The 14,915-nt window shown below is 40.5% G+C and overlaps 1 protein-coding gene across 1 annotated transcript; it reads right to left on the bottom strand.

Moving 5' to 3' along the window:
* Positions 1 to 9,109: 9,109 nt before the first annotated feature.
* On the bottom strand, positions 9,110 to 14,034 carry LOC100976674 (protein SET-like). Its single transcript, XM_055096499.2, has 2 exons — positions 13,765 to 14,034; positions 9,110 to 10,336 (listed from the first exon to the last, which is right to left on the bottom strand). Exons 1-2 carry the CDS (start codon positions 14,032 to 14,034, stop codon positions 9,863 to 9,865), a joined length of 744 nt encoding a protein of 247 aa, XP_054952474.1. The 3' UTR covers positions 9,110 to 9,862.
* Between the last annotated feature and the right edge of the window lie 881 nt (positions 14,035 to 14,915).

Raw genomic sequence — 14,915 nt, 5'->3', positions numbered from 1 at the left:
TGTACCTCCATTGTATCTAGGAAGTAACTAACTTGCTTTTGATTTTACAGACTCATAGGTGGAAGGGACTTACCTTGTCTCAGATAAGACTTTGGACTTTGACTTTTGGGTTAATACTGGAATGAGCTAAGATTTTGGGGGACTGTTGGAAAGGCATGATTGTGTTTTAAAATGTGAGGACATGAGATTTTGGAGGGGCTATGTGTGGGATGATATGGTTTGGCTGTGTCGCCACCCAAAATCTCATCTTGAATTGTAATCCTCGTAATCCCCATGTATCAAGGGAGGGTCCAGGTGGAGGTAATTGGATCATGAGGGCGGTTCCCCCCATGCTGTTCTCATGATAGTGAGTGCGTCTTGTGCACTTTGCATACCATAAATGTTAAAAATGAAGGTAACAGAATTGCTGGGAGTGGTGGCTCACGCCTGTAATCTGAGCACTTTGGGAGGCTGAGGAGGGCAGGTCACTTGAGGTCAGGAGTTCAGACTCAGCCTGGCCAACATAGTGAAACCCCATCTCTATTAAAAATACAAAAATTAGCTGGGCATGGTGGTGTGCGCCTGTGATCCCAGCCACTTGGGAGGCTGAGACACAAGAATCACTTGAACCCAGGAGGCAGAGGTTGCAGTGAGCTGAGATTGCACCACTGCACTCCAGCCTGGGTGACAGAGCAAGAGTCTATCTCAAATAAATAAATAAATGTAACAAAATAAACAGATAAATAATAAATACATAAAAATTGAATTGAAGAATACATAGTCACTTAGGATCTGGCATTTAGCTCTGGTACAGCACAAACAACAACCCTAAACATTCACTCCATTATCAACACGGTCAGGCTCCAGAGAGATGCTTCTCTACATTGCCTTACAAAAGGTGACTGTGCTCAAATGCCATGAGGGTTTGTAAGCTGTTGTGGCAGCTGATGTCAGAGACGGACAGTGATGGAGTGTGGAAAGAACAGAAAGGATGGAAGTGTTTAGGTAGGAAAAAATAAAAATGAAATAATTTATCAAATCTTCCGTCTCAGAAAACAATGCAATACATTCTTGTATAACAAAGTTTTGTTTCCCAATAATGTCAAATGCCTGGTTGCTGCCTCTCTTCTTGCTCCAATTTGAAGTTCCAGGAATACTAATGATTCAAAGTGGCACTCACAATAGTTGCATGTGGAGACTGAGGGACATTTTACATTAATAATTCGTATTACTCTTACATTTGCATGAGATTTATGAAGTGAGATGCCAGTTATTTCCGCTGGCAGCTGTGTAACTATTGAATGCTATGAAATTAGATTTAATTAGAAACTTTTCTTTCTTTCTTTCTTTCTTTCTTTCTTTCTTTCTTTCTTTCTTTCTTTTTTTAGACAGAGTCTCACTCTGTCACTTAGGCTGGAGTGCAGTGGTGTGATCTCGGCTCACTGCAACCTCTACCTCCCAGGTTCAATCAATTCTCCTGCCTCAGCCTCCTGAGTAGCTGGGACTATAGGTGCATGCCACCATGCCTGGCTGATTTTTTTCCTATTTTTAGTAGAGATGGGGTTTCGCCATGTTTGCCAGGCTGGTCTGGAACTCCTGGCCTCATGTGATCCACCTGCCTTGGCCTCCCAAAGTGCAGGGGTTACAGGTGTGAGCTACTGCACCCAGCTTAATTAGAATTTCAAATCTTAAATAACAGGTTCAGCCATTTAGACAATTAAACAATGTTGATTTAAGTTTTGATATCATTAATATTAATTTGTATTCTATCTTTGAATTTCGATAGGTACTTCTGAATATTCTAGAAGAAAGAGCTGTTTTAAACATGTAAAATATTTCTAATTTTTGTTTTGTACATTGTACTAGCTTTCTATTGTATAACAGATGACCACTAATTGTGCAGTTTAACATAACACATTCATTTTCTCACAGCTTCTGTGGGTCAAGTAAGAGTCTGAGTCTTAGGCAGGTCTTCCACTCAGGGTCTTATAAGGCTGCAATCAAGCTTTCAGCAGGAGCTACATCCTCATCTGGAGTTTGGGGTTCTCTTCTAAGTTCATGTGGTTGTTGGCAGAATTTAGTTCCTTATGGTTGTAGGACTGAGGTCCTCAGCTCCTGAGACCACCTGCAGTTCCCTACCATGTAGCCCTCTCCATTAGTAGTTCACAGCATAGCAGCTTGCTTCTTCAAGGGCACAGGAAAATCTTTCTCTTTAGTCTGCTAAGGAGTCTCACATAATGTAACCTAATCAAGAGAGTGATGTCTCACCTTTGCCATATGCCATTGGTGAGAAGCAATAATAGGTCCTATAACAATAAACAAGTCCTGCCCAAACCCAAGGGGAAGGGTGGACTAAGATAAAAATCACTGGGGTCATTTAAGGGTCTGGATTCTATATTCACATCAATCTTTTTTAAAAGCAAGATTTAAATACCACTGTGTTCATAAATTTTCTTTGTGGAAAATGCAAACAGGCAAAAAGAAGAAAATAAAGAAAATTCATAATCCCATTCATCAGATAGAATTAGTTAATATTTTGGAGTACGTTGGCTTCTAGACTTTTCCCTCAAGTATCGGTATATTGACCCATTACTTTTAAAAAAAGCAAATATAAGATCCTACAAGTATTTCATAGCCATTTCAAACATTTAATAATACCCCATGACCATTTCTCATGTCAATACATTTCTATGATTTTATATACCCCATGTAAGGATGTGCCATAATTTATCTACTCAATCCTATGTTATTGAACATTTAGTATTTTTCCTTTTTTGGTGTGTGCTACATTAGGCAACACCAAGATGAACATCTTAATAGCTGAAACTCTGGACACATTTTAAACTTTTCCTTCAAGTTAAGTCTTAGAAGCACAACTGTCAGGTTAATGAATATCTTAGGTTAATGGCATCTAAAAGTGTATCTTTTTAAAGGCTTCTAGCATATATTGTCACATTGTCATCCATACACTAATTTTCTTTTTCTTTTTTTTTTTTCTTTTCTTTTTTTTTTTTTCTTTTTGAGACAGCGTTTCGCTCTTGTTGCCCTGGCCGGAGTGCAATGGCATGATCTCGGCTCACTGCAACTTCCACCTCCCAGGTTCAGGTGATTCTCCTCTCAGCCTCCCAACTAGCTAGGATTACAGGCGTGTGCCACCACACCCAGCTAATTTTTGTATTTTTAGTAGAGACGAGGTTTCACCATGTTGGCTAGGCTGGTCTCAAACTCCCGACCTCAGGTGATCCGCCCACCTCGGCCTCCCAAAGTGCTGGGATTACAGGTGTGAGCCACCACACCCAACCGACTAATTTTCTTAAATATTGTTTTCTTCTTGTTATTCCCTTATTTAAGAACTTAACAGTGAATTATTTACTATGGCCAAGTGTCTGTTTGTGTCATTCGGGTGCCTCCATAAATTGGCCTCAACCTTTCTTTCTACATTTATTTTCCACCAGACCTTACAAACACCATTTCTGCCACCCAGATGTTCTGTGTACTTTCTCCTCTGGACTTTTATTTATGTTATTCTTCCTGGCCCTCCCCTGAACTAAATCATCTTCAAGGACTGACTCAAATGTCACTTTTTAGGAAGTCTGATGCCTTCGTCTCTAAATTTCTATTGCACTTATGGCTCTTCCATTGTTTCATCTGGGTAGTTACGTTTCCCTAGCTAAATTGAGTCACTATGAGCAAATGCCAAGACTGTTATGCTGAAAATTAGTATTCCAGAAAGGGAAGTGATGCTCGCAGCCTGTCAGCATGGGTTCACTATGATTAAACTTAATGTCATTTCCTCTTTTGAAGGGCTTGCTAGAAAGTTAGACTAAGGGAAGGAAGGAAGAATACTAATATTTCTGTAGTATATAATAGATACATATATGTATCAGGAATTTTTTAGCTTTTTTTTTTCAAGTGTTTATTCTGGGTACTCTGCTAACCTCTCTGTGAGTACTATTTAAGCTTCTGCTTACAACAGCACTGTGAAGTGGATATTAGTACTATTCCCATATTCCAGATGAGGGAATTGATGCTCTGAGAACTTCAGTGACTTGTCCATAGTCACAGATTAAGTTGAAAGTAGAACTGGAATTTGAACCCAAGTAGTGTGTCTCTGCAAATGGCAGTTGTAACTACTACATTCTGCTAACCTCATGAATTATATACATATTCCATTTAATGCTCACAATAATCCTAAGAGGTAGGAAATATTTTTATTTCAATCTACAAATGAGAAATCTGAGACTAAAAGACACTAAGACATTCATGTGAGGTCACAACAGAAAATAAGTGGTTGTATTAGAATCCAAACCCAGATTATTTGATTTCCATATCTACTGTAATTATGGTGTGGATGGATTATCAGGGTCTCCTTGAGTATGACATATTAGGTAGAGATGTAAGGTTTGATTAGGTGGATGTAAAACTGGCTAAATGGCCATGCCTGAAAGATATTGGGCATGCAATCCTTCCTTTGAGGAAGATTTCTAATGTGGTATCATAGTGCTCTGGCTGTAACACTTTCCTAACTAAGGAGCCTGCATAGTCCATATCTAGTCTGGTTTCTATGTGGATCTCCAGGGGATTACATTTGGACAGAAGGGCTGGGCTCAGAAGATGCACTCTTGTGTTGAATTTCTCAGTGTGTGAGGAATGTCAAAGCCATAGACCAGTGTGGTCTGCTGGAGAGATGAGAATGTCAGAACCAGCCTACCATGTATGTCTCTAGCTCTGTAATTAAGACCAATAGTGAGAATTACAAAGAGACCACTGATATTCAAAGTCAGGAAGAACCTTCCTAAAGTCAGGAAGTTTGTTGATAGAATGGGCAACTGTGGATCCACATAAACCCAGTGTCAGGAGATTTGCAGGGAGAGTGTTTTTCCCTCAACATTCCAAAATAATGTCTGAATATCCCAGAAGGAAAAAAAATCATAAGAATTGGAAATGTCATAGACCTGACAGAAGAACATGAAAGCAAAAAAGTGAAGTATTAAAGCAGAGGTCTATTTGTTCCACAGTCATATAGACTTGCAAAATTTTCAGCAAAATAGAAAGTAAAAACAGAGTATAAGCATCAGGTTATAGAGAGCACTGCCCCATCTAGATTAGCATCAGCCATTTGCTGTGCTGTGCTGTGCTGTGCTACGAGGGATAGTGAGTTTCTTGTCAATGACACATCCAAGCAGAGGACAAATGGCCATTTTGCAGGGAGAAGATGCTGAAGCTATTCTCAAGCACAGGTGGAGAAGCAGATTCAATGGGTTTCTTTCAGTCCTAACATTCTAGGGTTCTACAAAAGGAGGCAAGAAATTTTCAAGAAAATGCTAAAATAGAAGGTAGGGAAAGAAGAGGTGCTTTTTAAAGGTTCTTAATGTCAACACCTGCTTAATAGTGCCACCTTGCCCATCCTCTTTCCCTAAGAGGAGAACATACCCCAGTAGCAGGTATGTTCCCTGCCATTATGGGCTGTGACAAGGTTGTATTTGTGTTCTCACCTCAATAACAACCATTGTGAGGAGGGGCAGATGGTCATATTGTTTTAGTCAGGATAAACATTATGCCAAAGAGAGGCCTTTCTGATGAAAGAACAGTGTCTGGGTGATATTAGAAGTGAGACTATCTCTGAGGAGTTCTGGGTATACACAATGCTGTTTCTAAAAATTCTTCATGTTAAGAGCTCTGTCCTTTTCTCGTGAACAGCAAGTACTGGGTACAAAGGGCTCCCATGTCTTTTTACCTACCCTGTTAGAGAATCTTCCCAGCCTAATTCTGATTCTGTCTGGTTCCAGCTTGTGGAACCAGGGCCTTCTGCATGGCAGTGTGCAGTAGGTACTCAGTAAGAGGTGGATATGTATTAGGTAGGAACTTCCTTCCCCTCTTGCTTCAAGTTCCAAGTGGAGGGACCACCATTAGGGTAACACTTCTGCCCTCTCTCCCCAGAGGAGGAGTGATTTATCTGCTTGGTAAATTTAAGATAAGGAGGTGAGCTGGCTCAGCTCTCTCTCCCCCACCCCCACCCCCCCCTCCCCTCTTTCAGGGCCAGATGCTTGTAAAGCATTATCATCAGCTCTAAACCTATTGGCCCCTGTAGGAGAGGCCTGGATTTTCGGAATTAAGTTCAGTACTGGAAGTGTTAGCAAGCAATTTGGCCAAATCTAAGCCATGCTTATTGTTTTATCAGTAGTAAAGCTGACATTTTAACCTCTATCTGCCTGACTCCTTGGGGTTCCTCTCAATTAAGAACTCAGGCAGGGAACAGGGATGTCACTTATTAGCTCCCTAAATCCCAACAGATCAAGTTCCCAACTGGAAGACAAGGCCTTCCCAATGTGGTTCACCCATCTCACCAGGCTTAGCCCACACTACCACCTGCTTTCCTTTTTATCCTTGAAGAACATCAGGGTGCTAGTCATTCTTTTGTACCCCTTGCTATTTTATGTTTTTATGCCTTTTTTTAAGTTATTTTTTTCTGTCTGCATCCTCATTCGCCTCCACTCCACTGCCCCATCAGCTAACGCATATCCACTGATCTGTCCTAATGCCTCATTTCAGAGAACACGTCCAGGAAGTCTTCCCTGATTGTCACCTTCCCACCATTCCTTACTCAGTTTGGGTCTCCCATAGGAATAAAGCTCTGAGATAAACACACTTACCATATTGTTTTAAAATCGCTCTCTCACCAATAGATTGTGAGCATATTGAGTAGATACTGTTCTTCATTCAGAAACTTTCACAGAAGACATGCACAGTAAATGTGTGTTAAATCAACGCATGAATTAGTCAAGAGTAGGCGACACCCAGTGCTGAGACCAGGCTGAACTGGGAAAGGTATTTACACCAAGGCAGAGGTGAGGAGCAGAATCAAGGTTATAGCCAAGGAGACAGGGCAAACTGTGTAGTCCACAGATCAAGGACAAAGTAAGCAGAGGTAAATACAAATGGACAGCAGAAAGAAGAAGCTGAAAAGGAAAACGTTGCATGGAATGGTTAAGGATAAATGATATAGAACTAAAACTGTGAGGGACAAATGAGCCCTAATGTCAGATGCATGGTCTAGTGAGGAATGGAAGCTTAAAGCAAGGATTTGGTGACAGTGGAGTGTGGAAAATAATCATAGGAGTGAGAAGAAGGAGGTGTGGATCCTAGTCCCAGCTTTACTACTAAAAACTTGGGTGATCTTGGACAAATCTTTTCCTTTTCCTAGGAGGAATTTTTCTCATCTACAAACTTAAATTGCATGTCTTACGTCACTTCTAAGTTCCCTCCCAGCTTGAACGTATCATGATCCTCCAACTACCATTCCACGGTATGATGGGGGAAAATTCTTCTGTTACATAAATAATATGTAATTTTTATAAATATATAAAACATATTTTACATGTAAATATAATATTGAATCTCCATTTTATTCTTTCTATTTCATCAGCCAAGGGTGTTTCTTCTGTATTAACCTCAGTTCTTCTTCTGAAATCAAGGAGATTAAACTTCATTATTTTTGAGATCCTTTCTAGATATAAAATGTTTGTTGTTCTGTAATTTTCTTTGTTCATCGAACACTCTTTGTTCCTCTTTGTGCTTGGCACTGTGGCACTCTCTGTTCTGAATAAATCTATAATCCAGTTGAAACAACAACATCTTCAAAGTGATTAAGAGAAAAACCCAAGTTGTGTAACTTAGTGCTAAATTGTGTGTTATAGACTCTAATGAATTGACAGAAATGAGGGAGATGAAGGGTAGCTGAAGACATTGAGGACATAAGGAAGATTTCCTGGAGGAAGTGGGTCTGCCAGGATAGGAAAAAAGACAGAGATGAAAGGATGGATGGATGGATGGATGGATGGATGGATGGATGGATGGAATAGGAAATAGTATATTCTTTTCTTTCTTTTTTTCTTTTTTTTTATTTTTGAGACAGGCTCTTGCTCTGACACCCAGGCGGGAGTGCAGTGGCACCATCTCAGCTCACTGCAACCTCTGTCTCCTGGGCTCAGGCAATTCTCCCATCTCAGCCTCCTGAGTAGCTACCATGTTGGCTAATTTTTGTATTTTTAGTAGAGGCAGGGTTTCTCCATGTTGTCCTTGAACTCCTGGGCTCAAGTGATCTGCCTGCCCTGGCCTCCCAAAGTGCTGAGACTACAAGCGTATGCCACTGCACCTGGGCATAATAGGATATTCTTTTTTCTTTTTCCAAAAAAAAGTCTTTATGTTCCTTTACTGGAGCAAGATTCCTGATCAGTATACAGTGATGTATTTACTAAACAGAGACCTGTGCAGAAATTACATACTATCCATCTAGATAGGTTGTTACACTTTTGCCTATTGATGGAATAGTTCCATTCATCAAGTTCTATACATCAAAAACCTTTTGAATTTCACCAGACTGTCCATTAATTCACCTCTGAAAAAGTGGCATTTAATTTCAGCTACTGTATTTTACAGCATTAAAAAGCTTATGCATTAAGGTACTTCTCTGCACAATAGCATTGAGCAGACAGAGCTGAGTCCATTATTCCACCCAGATTCACATAGTCACATTTGAGAGCTTTATACCAGAGAGTAGGGAAAGTTACTGCTAACCACCACAGACTTCTTACTCTGAGAGCCTGTCTTCTTGGCCACATTTTATATAGCCAATGAAGACGTGCCAGCAACTGTCCCATGTATAACTTGGCATTAGAGCACCAGGTCTGTTGGATGGTGGTGGCAGGCACTATTATTTTATATCCAGGTAAAAGGCCAATTTTAAAAACTACCACTTGGAGATAAAAATCAAGGGCACAATATACTCAGAAAGTATTGAGCAATCCGGTATCTCAAATGATGTGAATAATTTCAGAAAACAATGGCAAATTTTACCCATGTTTCCCAGCTATGGAGATATTAATACATTGATTCTAATCCCATTACTCAGTTCACATAACCCTGAGGTCATCCTCTAAGGTGCATATCAAAAAATATGAAGTTAGAGTGACAAAGTTTGAAAGTGATGTTATACAAGTCAAACTTGGAAGGTCATTGGAAGCATACCTATGCTGAGATAAAAGCATCAAATCTTTTGTGTACACATTTAGTTTTACTGTAACAAAGCAACTTGTACACTTTTAATGTTTGAAACTGAGTGTCATCTTTCCTTTCCAGTGAAACAAAAAGAAAATTTAAAAATAAATGGAACAAAATTACAATAGAGAATGTCAATTCCAAATAAGATCCTACAGGTTCTGCTGATTCTCCCATTGAGTGGCAGGGCTCAAGTCAGCATTAGGAGAGAATTTATTTTAAAAGTGTCATCTTAAACGGCAAGGATATCTGTCAAATGTCACAATTAAACATGCCAAAGGAGAAGCCATGTTGTCAAAATGCCCACTTAACCCACCCAAACATCTCAAACCCACCCTTTGCTGACGTTTTATAACCCTATTTTTTAAAGTTTTTTTTTAAACAAGAGAAAGTAGACAGATATATGTTGGTAAATGCTAACTGTCCATATTCACATAGAGACACAGTGTACTCTCTGAGCCCAACATACAGAGAAATGAAGAAAAAAGCTAGAATTATACGCACTACTACACCGTGGCCTAGCACCCTCCAGCTTCCAGCAGAGCGAAGGGAGCAGGTTTTTCTTTTTTCCCACAGAGCTCGGAGGTGTTGATTCCATACAGTTTTTATTCAGATAGTAAGCAATAAAAATGAATTTCGAACAGAAAGAGGTAGAGACTCTTCCCATTGTATTCTGCTCAAGGTATTTCCCCTAAAATAAGTTGAGAAAAGAGACCTCAAGAACAGGGCGACTGAGCACAGGAGGAAAAAAAAAAAACACTGCAACTTGCTCCCAGGGACTGGAGAAAATTTTTAAAAGAGAAGGTTGGAATCCATCAGTGTTCTATTAGTCATTTTTTCCTTCATCCTCCTCTCCTTCCTTCCCTTCATCATCATCTTCATCTTCTTCACCTTCATCCTCACCCCCTTCTTCATCAATATCTTCTAATCCTTCCTCATCTTCATCATCATCATCATCTTCTGTTCCTTCTCCTTCTTCATCATCCATATCGGGAACCAAGTAGTACTGTAATGGTTTTGGCCAGATATCATCTCTGATGACCTCTCCTAACTCATCAGCCCCTGCATCAGAATGGTCAGTAAACCAGGTAAAGAAGCTCTCTGGTTCTTCATGCTGCCTCTTTCTGCTGGCTTTCTTCTGCATTTGACTTGAACGTTTCATCAAATCCTTTCCAGATTTCCATTTGATTTCGGTGGAATTTGAAGATAGATCACCACTCTCATTCAGATGGAATTCTTTGGAGAGAACTTTACTTTCAAAGTAAGGATTTTCATCCACTCTGAACGCACCTGATGTTGTCTGATCTCAGAAGCTAAGTAGGGTCAGGCCTGGTTAGTACTTGGGTGAAAATAGGATATTCTTAATAAGAGGTATAGCCCCAGCAAAGGTAAAAATATAGAACAATTGTGCTTGTGTATGGGCTCTTTATGTAAACCTGCTCTTCTAGAATTAGGAGAGTGGGGAGGGATGGAAGCTAATATTTGTTGTGCTCCTACTTAAGCTAGGTGCTTGCAGCTCATATGTTTTGGGGTGTCTGCTCTCCTGAAGGCCCTATCTCTAGGAATCATCCCCATACAGGGCTGAAAGGGTGGGCCTGGAGCCATGTTTATGTCATTTGTCCAGTCTCACATCCTGGTCACAAATCACTGAACCATAGATGAACACTGGATCTAAGCTCAGTTGATCCAGTTCTTCTCCCAGGAACATGGCACTAGGACACAAAAAAACTAACCTGGAGGACTTCCTATGGAAAGGCTGGAGTGTAGAAAGGTCCAGAGTGGGAAATAGTGAGAGGTAGAAGGGAACTGAAGAAAGCTGAGATCAGTCTGCACTGCGTAGAGAAGGAAAAATGTGCACAGAGAAATAGACAGGATGCTGTAAGATAGATTCAGTAGCTCCTGGGAGATGGCACATGTGCCTGGATTCCAACAATTCAGTTCCTAGTTTCTCTCCTGAGGATGCTATACTTCATTTCTTATTCCTTGATTTCAGTTGAATTAGTTTAAGTGCTTTCCTGTTCCTTACGATAAAAATAGCCTTGACCAAGACAGTTTGTTCACATTTTTTCAGATTATCCTCTTAACAATTCATTGAAATAGATATCACTTCCACATTATTAATATGGATATCAAGGCTTAGAGCAGCAGTGTGACTTGCCTGTATGCATTCAGTTGATAATGGTTGAGCTGAGAGTCAAACCCAGGCCTGTCTGGCTCTAAACACTTTACACTTCTCCCTAAGGGACCTTGGCCAGTGTTCGAATCAACAGTTGATCCCAAAACACTTTCTCTGTAACTGCACAAGACACCCTCACTTCTGGTGCTGTGTCTATTCAAGGCCAATTTGATAACTTTTAGTCATTCTGAGATTCTCCTGTGGAGGTTCAAGCCCAGAAAGCTTATTTAATACATGAATTCAGAATTTGTAAGAAGTCGGATGCTGTATTTATGACTTTTACTGAGCCAAATTCAATGCAATCCTATCCTTAAAAAATATCCAGATTCTAGTGAATAAAGAGAAACTGGTCAAAATTAGTAGAATTTTTCCAAATCAAGAAAATTAAGAATGTCTTTAATTTGGGGGCCAGCTAAGTAATTTATTCATCCTAAACAATACTCACTGAATGGTTGATATGCCTCTTATATTTTAATAACCCATTACAAATACACCTTCTTTGTGCAATCTATATTCTAGTCATAGTCAACTCTTACAATCCTTTCAAATACCATGATACTCGAACCTCTATGCCATAATATGTGTGAAAATTCATTTCCTTTCCCCTATCCATCTGGAACACTTCCACTCTTTAGGATTCTGCTGAAGGTGTCACCTCCTCCACAAAACTGTTCAGTAACTCTTAGCCTCATGCAGGTGAGTAGATCTTTCCACTATGTCCCCAGGAAACCCCAACCTTAACTCTCATCACTGCATTGTAATTGTCTCTTTGCAGTTGAGGTGACATGTTCTTCTCACTCCCATGCCAGGCTACTCTCTTTCCTTTCTAATTGCCACTTCCTCCTCATCTCTCACCTAACAGACGAATTGCTAATCTAATGAACTTGAGATATTGATTAGGCTACATTTCATTAGTGAGTAAGGTTGCCATGGTCAAGACCACTCTATCCTTCCTGTAGAAACTCAGGACTTTCCTACCCTTCCCCTGCCATCAAAGAAGGCCTGGGATGTGACTCAGGCAACCTCCTTTTCCTTCCATTTTTCTTCTGTACAGTTGGTAAAATAAGAGATCATGTAGCCATGTGTGTGATGGAGGTGAGGCAGCTCTGCCTCACAGGCCCAGCCATTTTCTCCACACCTTTGTGCCAGCATCTTCACCTGTGCATGCCTAGGTAAGCCAGGTGGGTTATGTACTACCAGCTATGCTATCTTTTTGGAGGGAAAGAAATGGGAAACCCTACTTCAGTTTCCCAGCTGAAGTCAAGTGGTCCAGCTCTGGGTACCAGGGAAGCCCTAATTTGCATGAGTGGTGATGAGGTCATTCAGTACCTGCCCATCGATTAACAAAGTGGAACTTGCTTTTCATTTACATCTGTTTCCTTGTACACTCTAGACTGTTGTAGTCAGCATTCTGGGCTAGGAGACTCGGAGCAGAGCTTGGCACTCAAACTACATCCCACAAACCCCACTACACACTTTTTAGTGAAATACTCTAACCCAGTGGGCTTTGACCCTGGCTACACATTAGAATCACCTTCTATACCAGAAATCCAGATGACGCTAACACATGGCTAAATTTGAGAGCCCTTGCAAAAGAAAGTTTCACAGTCTCCCCCATCCTACCATAACCGAGGACATGAGTTCTGCTATGAGGTGGTGGAAGGAAGCTTCAGGCATCAGTAGATTTGAATAGAGCTCAGAGTGAACTTGAGTTCACCTCTCTGTGCCATAGACCCATCATCTATAAAATAAGAGGATTCACTGAGAACTCTTGACATTTTGGGAGCCACAGACACCTTTGAAACTTTCATGAAAGCTATGTGCATCTCCTCAGAAAAATGAATATTTGCCCACATTCACACATTCACATTCAGCTTCTGGGGTGCTTCGATGCCCTGACACCCTGGCCTGCAGGATCATTGAGATCCTGTCCAGCTTTCAGCTCCAAAGGCCAATCTCTGTAATGTGCTAGAGAGGACCATTGGGCTGGCCAGACTTCATTCCTTTTTCAATCTTGTTCAAAATACATGTGCTTTGAACACCAGCACCAGCAAAATGCCCATGCTGTGAGAAGCAGGGGGCATCTGATAACTAAGGAAATAGTTATCAGCGAGTGATTTATTAGTCAAATATTTATTGAGATTTTCAAAGCACCAGGCTCTAGGGATATCGTTGTGAGAAAAAACACACACACACAAACCCCACATTCATGATAAGGGTATATTCTGATGGGGGTTTTTAGCTTTCATCTCACACTTAGTACAGGACATATGTTCACTGAGTGGAATTCGCCCATTCTACTTAAAAATCTCTTTGTCTCTCTCTGTCTCTTTCTTTTTCTAATGGCTGAAAGCGCATCATTGACTTTCTAAAAGACAATGCAGAATTTCCTTTGAAACTGGGCAAAAGACCCTGTCCCTTGGTCTGCTCTGACCCTCACTTTCCTGTGTCCTTCCACCCAGAGCAAGGACTCCTTGAGGCTAAGGACATGTCCACTTGGGGCCTGCTCTCCACCCTTTCACACCATGCTCTTGTCATCTGTGACCCCATACTCCCTGCCCAAATGTCCCTGAATCTGTTCCTACAGCTTGTGCAGGCTTCTTCTTCAGATGTCTCTTCCCCAGGCTGGGCCACACTGCTGGTTTATGTGTCCCTGGACCCAAGGGGTAGCCACAGGGCAGCAGTTTGCTGGGGAGGTGAAGGAGCTTGCATGTGCAGGATGGCATATCCACACAAATGCAGGTGAGGCTCATTGCAGAGAGCCAGAACTGGGAAGACAGGGCCACGGGCTGGGGCTGGGGAACTGCTTCTCTCCAGGCCATCATTTTACAGCTCTGAAACTGAGAATTCTAAATTCAAACCTGGCCTTCCAGGGTATTATAAAAGTATATTTGTCTAAGTAGGTGGATAAAGACATATTTTAGTGAACAGTCTCTTAGCCTGAATGACAACTTTAAAGTATTTTTATAGATGGTATTTGGACCTCCGTTTGTACACTTCTTCCAGGCTCCACAAATATTAGCGGGAGAGTCTAAGGAAATAGGAATGTGGTATGGACCCACCCAAGCTGCTTTGGCTCCTGACAGCTTTCCTTCATAGTCCCTTATACCAATCAAAGTAATAATAGCTAATATTTTTTTTAAAAACTCTTATTGAGGTATAATATACATATATTAAAATGCACAATCATAGAATAAATACATCCATGTAACAGCCAACTGGATCAAAACAGAACATTACCAGCATCTCTTACACACCCTTACAATAACCACTCCCTCCATCCTTCTCAAAGGTGACCAGTATTCCGTATTACTTTGCCTATTTTCGAACTTTACGTAAATGGAGTCACATCATATATATTCTTTTGCATCTGGCTTCTTTCCCTCAATATTATGTTTACGATTATCCATTTTATTGCATGTAGAAATAGTTCATTCACTTTCATTGCTATATAGTGTTCTATTGAATCAATTTACCACTTTTCATTTACTTATTTGGTTGCTGATATACATTTGGATTGTTTTCATTTGCTAATAAGAATGATGCTGCTATATTTATTCTTGTACATGTCTTTTGGTGTCCATATACCTTCCTTTATGCTGAGTATATATTCCTAGAAGTGAGACTGCAGGATTTTAGGGTGTGTAAATACATTCAGCTTTACTGCACTGCAAAAAATTTTCCCAAGAGGTTATATGGAAAG

This window comes from Pan paniscus, chromosome 10, assembly GCF_029289425.2.
Source record: "Pan paniscus chromosome 10, NHGRI_mPanPan1-v2.0_pri, whole genome shotgun sequence".
NCBI lineage: Eukaryota > Metazoa > Chordata > Mammalia > Primates > Hominidae > Pan > Pan paniscus.
The sequence above is the reverse complement of the archived record's forward strand: the minus strand, read 5'-3'. Positions and strand labels throughout refer to the sequence as shown.

Excerpts from the sequence above, each read along its gene's own strand:
- LOC100976674 (XM_055096499.2), bottom strand. The coding sequence starts at position 14,034 with ATGGCCTGGAGAGAAGCAGTTCCCCAGCCCCAGCCCGTGGCCCTGTCT. Across the intron at positions 10,337-13,764 it reads CAGGGACATTTGGGCAGGGA|ACAACATCAGGTGCGTTCAG; the intron begins GTATGGGGTCAC and ends TTCTGAGATCAG.